This window comes from Corylus avellana, chromosome ca4, assembly GCF_901000735.1.
Source record: "Corylus avellana chromosome ca4, CavTom2PMs-1.0".
In the NCBI taxonomy this organism is placed as follows: Eukaryota; Viridiplantae; Streptophyta; class Magnoliopsida; order Fagales; family Betulaceae; genus Corylus; species Corylus avellana.
Genome location: NC_081544.1, coordinates 17212464 through 17220707, shown reverse-complemented (window position 1 = coordinate 17220707; position 8244 = coordinate 17212464). Strand labels below are relative to the sequence as shown.

The following is an 8244-nucleotide window of genomic DNA, read 5'->3' as shown; positions in this document are numbered from 1 at the left end:
CACCTTAAGAACAAGCTGGGTGGATTGCCACGAGGAACTGTCGGTATCTCAGTGGATGGGGGTATATAACCGTCCAACAAGCCTAATATATAACTAAGCTGGGGCGGTGTAGTTGCTAGCACCAAACAGGTAAACCTCTAAAGTGTGAGCGACATAACGAACGTAAGCAGGCTAAGAGCTCATGACAAGATTATCATAAAACACAAACTAATCTGTCATTACGCTGCATTCACAACTCATTCATTATTATATATTTTAGTCTTTAATCTTACTTGTTCAAACTAGTCTTTTTAGTCTTTATCTCTAGGAAAAATAGATTACTCACTTGTTTGCCTATGTAAATATGATAACGTCATCTTTACATAGATCTTGATGTAGGGATAGAAAGTGAGGACGATGGTCATTTTACTGGTTTTGATGGTTGATAGACCATCTGCTGCAAGATTTATGCTTACTCTATGGAGCAAGTCTCATTTATGTTAATCGCTTTTATTATGTATGGTGATGTGTGTAAACTTAATAGATATTACTATGTTAATTTAGGTGCCGTCTGTGGCATATATTTGGTACACCTAGTGTGTACATATATTGTAATGAAAACCATGTTTCTATTTTATTTAATAATATATTACCTCGAGGTATTTCAGTCAGCTCAACTGTGTTGTGTAAGTTATTCCTAATTCATAGAAAAAGAAAAAAATATACATACTCCGCTGTAAGATTGTATTTTCTAAAGTTGCAGCGTCACGACTTCGATATTTGCTAGTTCAAATATCGGGGCGTTACACCCGCCAAGACCTGCCCTGGATTTGACCGAGACCTGACTAGGACCTGCCCGTGACCCTGCCGAGACCGACCCCGGACTTGATTGGGACCTGCCCGTAACCTGTCTGGGATCTCGCCGGGACTTGACCTAGACTCGCCTAAGACCTGGCCGAGACTTGTCGAAAAACATTTTTCGGTATTTGGCATGTACGAAAAATCAGGAGGGTCTCAGTCGTCGGAAAACATTTTCAACAAAAAATCATTTTCTTGGAAAATATTTTTCAGTATTTGGTGTGTATGCAAAATCATATTAAACACTAAATTACAAAAATGTCCCTATTAGGTCTTGGAATGGTCCTCCCTGGGTCTAGGGCTGATCTTGACGGGGTCCTGATAGGGTTTAGGCAGGTCTCGAGTGAGTCACAATGGGGTTCTTGCGGACTCATTCTAGAGACCTCTAAGACTTGATCAAGGGATTTTCATAATTTATAACTTAATATAATTTAATAAAAAAAAATATAAAATTTTTTTAAAAAAAACTTTAATTTTCAATGCGCTCGATAAATGAAATAAAATGTTTTGGGCATAAAACATTTTGAGAGAAGTTATCCATCGTACGCCGAAGTAAGTGTTTTGAAAAAATAAATAATTAAAAAACATGTGATTTTTGTTTTTAAGCTAAACAAAAAGTAATAGCACTGTATAATAATAATATATAATATAATAAAGCACGTCACAGAAAAAGAGAAAGTGTGCCGCAATGCAAAGATTCATTTTGACGTTCGCACAATACTTGTGTGGCTCTGGTCCACATTCATCTGCACGAGCACCTTGGAAATGACAAGTCAGGGGCGTGGGGTATATGCACGCATGTATGCCGGTTGGTTTTTTGGGTATGAGATGTTTGGCAATGGAATGGAAAAAATTGAGTGAAATGATATAGTAATAAATTTGATTGATATAAGAGAAAAAAGTAAGAATTTTTTGTATAAAAAAGTAAAAAATTTTATTTTTTAGTGATTTTTTTATTTGAATAGTAATAAAAAGTAATTGATATGATGTAAAAAATAAATATGTTGGAGTTGATTTTGAGAATAATTTTTTTTGATTTTTGGGTCTGATTCGGTCCGACCCTTTGCCAAACACAGCATAAGCTAGCCTATCTGTTTTTTTTTTTTTTTTTAGGGACTTTTCAAAAGTATTCTACAACAAACTCACTAAATTTCTCTCAACTCTATTTAAATATTCTTTTTATTGTTTATTTAATTATTCTCATAGTAACCGGAAGGTTTATTCTTATGGTAATAATTAATTCATCTCAAGAAATTATTTTTTCTTGTAGCAAAATATGTATTCTTATGGTAATAATTAATTCATCTGAAGAAATTATTTTTATTAGTAAATTGTTTCCATAAATCACATGATAATACATATTATGCTATTAACACCAAATCATGCACCGGATAGTTTTGCTCATAACTCTTTAGCTGTTGTGAGACATTCGCTACCACTTTTCCATATATTATGCATAAGGACACATCCCAACCCTTTTTTGAAGCGTTGTTGTAGATCACAAAACCTTCAAACTCTGTAGATACAACACAAGTGTACGTAGTTACCAATTCTTCTTCAATTTTTCGAAGCTCACATTTGTTAGTCCATACAAATCGAATGTTCTTTCTTGTGAGGGCCGTTAATAGACCTGACAACTTCTAAAGACCTTAATAAGAACGCCGATAGCAGTTGGCAAGTGCCAGAAAACTCATGAGCAACCTCCAACAATCGATCGAGGATCCTACCATCTCATGTAAAACAAACTTAAGAAAATCTCCACATCAAGCACTAAAACCCCTAAAGGCTAAAGCTCTAGGAAGGATGTAGAGATTAGGCAAAGCCCTATCAGCGAGTACCCCTCATGTATGCCTTTCTTACCTTACCATTTATTATATTATTATTATTTTAATTCTGCTTTGAATTGGAGACAAAAGTTGGCATCTGAATTCATTTTGCGTTGATCAAGAAGTTCGGTCGCTGCCAAAAATATCCAGACAGTTCCACAGGAAATCAAATTAAGATCAAAGCCTAACCGCAAGCAATATATATATATATATATATATATATATATATATATAAATGACGAAAATATCCCAACCAAGTCTTACACGTGTCCAAACCGAGTCCCGCAAAGACTCACCTAGGACCCTCCCAGACCTCGCCTAGACCCTATTAGGATCCCGTTGGGATCAGCTCGAGACCCTGGCAAGACTCACTCAAGACCCGACAAGGGCATTTTCGTAATTTAGTGTTTAATATGATTTTGTGTACACACCAAATAACAGAAAATGTTTTCTGCTAAAAACATTTTCCTGACGTCGGAAACCCGACCAGATCCTCCTGATTTTCCGTACATGCCAAATATAAAAAAATGTTTTCTAAGAAATCATTTTCAAGGAAAATGTTTTCCGCTGAAAATGTTTTTCGACGAGTCTCGGGCAGGTCTTGGGCGAGTCCTTGTCAAGTCCCGGGCGGATCCTAGGCGAGTTCCAGTCAAGTCCTGGCGAGGTCAAGTCTCGGGCGAGTCCCATGCAGGTCCTGAGAAGGTCCGATTGAGTCTCGGGCGGGTCCCGGTCAGGTCTCGTGCAGGTTCGGTTGGGTCTTAGTCAAGTTCTAGGCGGGTCCCTGCCAAGTCCCGGGCGGGTCCTGGGCAGGTCCGGGTAGGTCCTGGTCAGGTCTCGGGCAATTCTTGGTCATGTCCTGGGTAGGTCATAGGTGGGTCTCGTTCAAGTCCAGTCGAGTCCCAGCGAGGTCTCGAGCGGGTCTTGGGCAAGTCCCGACGGGGTCCCGAGCAGGTCCTTGTTGAGTCCCGGTTAGGTCCTAGCAGGGTTCCGGGCGGGTCTAGGTCAAGTCCCAGCGGGGTCCTAGGCAGTTATGGTAGGGTTGGTCGATTTGAGAATGAGATGCTCAAAGTCTAAAAACTGTAAACCATTTTTCGAAAATTAAAGAAGAATTTTTGGTTAAAAGAAAATATTTTCTGTTAACCACTATTTTTCGTCGTAGTAAGCACCGTAAAATATAAAAATCATTTTTTAAAAACCGTTTTACGTCGAAAGAAACGAAAAATATCATAAAGTTTCTGCTCCAGCTGGAATATCTATATTCCCAACTTTTCTTCTTCAAACTAGAAGTTAACACGAAACATCATATGCAATTATGATACCCACCCACTTCTCTTTTGTTTTCTTAAAAATGGGAAGTGCAGGCATCCAATGACAGAACCAAAAAGTTATAGACTGTCACAACCCTATCTCCATGAAGATTTTAGGCACAGGCAATGTTTCCAGCAAATCTCTTTTTCCTTTTCACTTCTCAGCCCCATTTCCCCCACCAAATACTCATAAAGAAGAACATTGCTAATTAACTCTTAGTCTCTTACAAAATTGGGCTGTTTTAATTTATATTCTAACAAGAGGAAGCTTTTAAGCCAACAGTAGTGCAGAGGATAATTGCAGCCAACTTTAGATAAGTGAAATGCTTGTTTGATATTTTCAGGGAACTAAGATTAATTTTATTTATAGAAATGTAATCGACATGCGAATGTATTGAAGGTCCTTAATTAAATGGCACTCTAGCCACATCGTAAGTTTTGATTGCTTTTCTAATATATAATGGCTTAAGTATCACTGATCTAGCTATGATATAGTTCTTCGTAGGTCATAATAGTGTGCAGAACTTTCATCTTAGAGCTATGATTTGTAAACTAGCTTGGGGTTGTGCTGTATACAATCTGTACTTGGAGACAAAGAAATGATGTGTAGTTTGGGAATCAACTGGGGTGCTACAGAAAATTTGCTTTGGTGGGTTGGGGGGGGGGAGTGGGCTGTGAACATCATGCTGATGGCACAATGAAAAGAATGTAGATAAGCTTTGTGATTTCTGTATAGTTGCCTTTTGTATTGTAATAAATTTTGTTGGCCCCTTTTGGTGTTTTGACTGAGTTGGTGGTCTTATGTTAGTCGCCTTTGTAGGAAGGTTTTGTCATAGACGGAGCCAGAAACTATTATCTACGGCTTGGGGTTAAAAACTTTTGCTGTTAAAGACCAATACCTTATAATTTTTATTTTTTTATTTTTTTACCTTCAATTTTTTTTGTTCTTAGGAATTGGGGGGTAGGGTGCCAGGTCAAAATTTTTTTCTACCAAGGACCATTACCTTATAATTTTTTTTTTGTTACCTTAAAGTTTTTTGGTTCTTAGGAATTGGGAGGCATGGCCTGTACCAGTGCCCCCTCCCATTCCTGTATTGTTTTCTCAAAAATAGTAAATCTCACTAATATTCAGTGGACATAGCTCTTAGCGGTTGTTATTAAAATTCATTCATCCAAAAAGAAAAAATATACAACGAGCTCGAAACGGATGGATAAAGAACACGTCCAACCAGAAAAACGAAAAAAAAAAATGAAAAAAGTACAGAGAAACAGAAACAGAGAAACAAAAGAAAAAAAGAAGGAAACTAGTTTGTTTGATGAGGATGATGATGATGATGATGATGGTGCGCTAGGGCCGCTATGCTTGGAAAACCTTGGCAATGGAATAAGCAGCTGCGGATGCAATTGCTCCAATGAGGGCAGTTTGGAAGGCACTCTTGAAGGGTTGATTGCCGGTGAAGTAACCCTTTGCCAATCCAAAAATCACCAACGCCAGTAAAGTTACAACAACAGATGCAAAAAGAGCCTTTGTGGCAACTGGGATTATCACGTATGGCATCAGGGGCACCGACCCTCCGATTATGTATGAAATGGCAATTGTCAGGGCACTTTGCAGTGCTCTCATTGGATCTGGTTTCTCCAGCCCCAGCTCAAACCTGAATTCATCAAAAGATTACTCATGATCAGCCCATTTGAAAGTCAAAGGTGAAATCATAAAAAATATATATTTTGATCAGCTTACTTCATCATAAAATCAAGCCACGCTTGAGGGTTCCTCCTTAAAGCATTAATTACAGGTTCATATTCATGTGGCTCCACCCCGTACTGTGCTAATATTTCTGCACACTCAGCGGCTTCTGCATTTTTTAAACACAAGATCGATTTCACATGAGAATTAATTATTCAATTTCTATAGAAGAAAAGAAAAATGAACATCATGTACTTACTTGTACGTTTTTTAAAAATGAGGGTCCCATTTGTCTCTTTAATTTTCTTATTTTCCAAAATATGAAAAGTAAGGGAATTACCAAAAAAATTTTAAAAGTTCAATATTGTCTCTTAACCTCTTACTCGTAAAAAAGTTACCTGGAAGGGAAACAATTGATTACTAATAATTAACTAATTCGGTATAAAAAAGTTACCTGGAAGGGAAACATTTGATTACTAATAATTAATTAATTCGGTATAGCAAATTAAGGTACATATATAGGTTAAGAAATGTTCATGATTAATTTATGAGTCTCCATTTGTTTAGATGTAAAATGCTTTCTGTTAAAAAATATTTTCCTGAAAAATAATTTAATGGAAAATATTTTATGGTGTTCGGGACGTAAGAAAAATTGTTTATGGTTTTAAAAAATAGAAAATATTTTTCTAATAAAGAATAATTTTCGGTCAAAGAAAAAATATTTTCTGTTGACTATTATTTTACGTCGCACCAAACACCCGAAAATACGGAAAACATTTTTGGAGCTTGTGTTTGTGAAGAAAATCATGCCTATATCAGGAACAGCAACGATCTCCTCTTCTTCTCTCTTTAGTTCCCTCAAGTAGTGATCAGCTTCACTCTGTGCCGCAAGATACCTGAATCCACCGTTAAATATATAAGCATGCAGCATATATAGTAAAGGTTCCTGTAAAAATATATATAGATTTTAATATTTGTATTTATATATATATATATATATACCCGCCAAGCCCCATAGAGATGGCTCCGGCAGCAACTTCAGCAATTCCAGCAATGAGAATAATGGAAGACGGGACTTCGGCGCCGGACAAACCGGCGGCGAGAGCAAAAGGAACAGTGAGGCCATCTGAGACACCGATGATGATGTCCCGGACAATCTCGCTGGACATGAAGTGCTTCTCCTCGTGGTCTTGGAGAAGCAGCAGCTGCTTCTCAAGGTCTGTGTGCCCATTTTGTGCCATTTCTGAGCTCTGAATAATACTCACTAGCAAGAAGAAAACAGAAAAGATTTGCAAGTGTTTTCTTGGCACGAAGTTGGCGAGTGATAGTAGAGGGTATATATAGGAAGAAAGTGTGGGTTAAATTAAATTAATAGTGGTGTCTGTATTCATATTAATAAATCCAGAAAGAAAAAAGAAAGCAGTTTGGTCCACTTTTTGTTGTGCTAGCTGCTGCTGGGGTTGGGGAAAAATCAAAAGTTGTGTTCATATACATTTTCATTACTTTATTAATGAATATATAATGAGATTGACAATTTCTTATTAATTAAATAATCATGTTGATCGAGATTAAGGTTTAGATAGAAAGATTAAGGTAGTAATTAATGAGGTTGATTGAAGCACTCATAAATATGTTAATTAAGGCGTGTGGATGACAGAAGCCTTGTGCGAAAATAAAAGATGGAGCCATGGAGGAGCTATCATCTATCACACTCAACAAGTCAAGGTCTCTGAGGCGTGTGGCGGACACACACAGGGTTTTCAACTCTACTCAGCCCAACTCTGGCTCTTTTAGGCGTGTGCTTCACACAGGCTCGAGCCAACATAAAGGATAACCAAACAAAAAAAAGTCGTAACAAGGAGGGGATATTGTCGGCAAAGCTCCTTCTCTTTTCTTTTCTTTTCTTTTCTTTTTTGTTCTTAGTTTTTCCTCGAAAACTCCGACTTTAATATTGGAAATAGTGTGAATAAAAAATACACTCGTTCAAAGTTTGAAGAAACGTAGAAGAAGTGTTTTTGTCAAGTAAAAGGTGTGTAGGGTTGTGAAGGGCACCATGGTTTGACACCCAACCTTCCATGGGGCCGGTTTTGATCGGATCGGGTCACCGGGAGGGCAGGCCGATTGCCAGAAGTTTTTCCTAACTTCCAACAGTAGTCGACTTTTCAACTCCGGTATAAGCAAAAGCCAAAAAGACATTTTCCGACTCTATCAGAGTTATACTCACGGCTAAACAACCAAATCGACTTTTCAACTCCTGCATAATAAAAGCAGCAAAGACATTTCCGACTCTATTGGAGTCGATGCTTGCAGCTAAACAACTAGATTGACTTTTCAACTCCTGCATAAGCACATGTATATAAGCAGAAGCCGAAAAGAATTTTATGATTTTATCGGGGAAAATGCAAAATGCACAACTATTTTGTCTAATTTTGGGCAAATTTTTGCTTTAATTTTTAATTTAACAAATAAAAAAATAAAAAGTAAAAAATAAAAATTTTTTTTGAAGGAATAATTTTTATTTTGGTATTTTTTTAAAAAATAAAAGCTGTATTTTGCTTAAGAAACTTTTTCCTTATTTTTTAATTTA

General features: G+C 37.0%; 1 protein-coding gene across 1 annotated transcript; it reads right to left on the bottom strand.

The window, feature by feature from the left end:
* Positions 1-5126: 5126 nt before the first annotated feature.
* LOC132179082 (vacuolar iron transporter 1-like) lies at positions 5127-6972 on the bottom strand. Its single transcript, XM_059591713.1, has 4 exons — positions 6660-6972; positions 6468-6553; positions 5712-5826; positions 5127-5625 (listed from the first exon to the last, which is right to left on the bottom strand). Exons 1-4 carry the CDS (start codon positions 6896-6898, stop codon positions 5328-5330), a joined length of 738 nt encoding a protein of 245 aa, XP_059447696.1. The 5' UTR covers positions 6899-6972; the 3' UTR covers positions 5127-5327.
* Positions 6973-8244: the final 1272 nt, after the last annotated feature.

Bases quoted from the DNA above. Each gene is read 5' to 3' on its own strand.
- LOC132179082 (XM_059591713.1), bottom strand. From the start codon at position 6,898: ATGGCACAAAATGGGCACACAGACCTTGAGAAGCAGCTGCTGCTTCTC. The intron at 6,554-6,659 runs GTATATATATAT...CGGTGGATTCAG, and splicing joins ATCTCTATGGGGCTTGGCGG to GTATCTTGCGGCACAGAGTG. The intron at 5,626-5,711 runs GTAAGCTGATCA...TGATGAATTCAG, and splicing joins TGGCTTGATTTTATGATGAA to GTTTGAGCTGGGGCTGGAGA.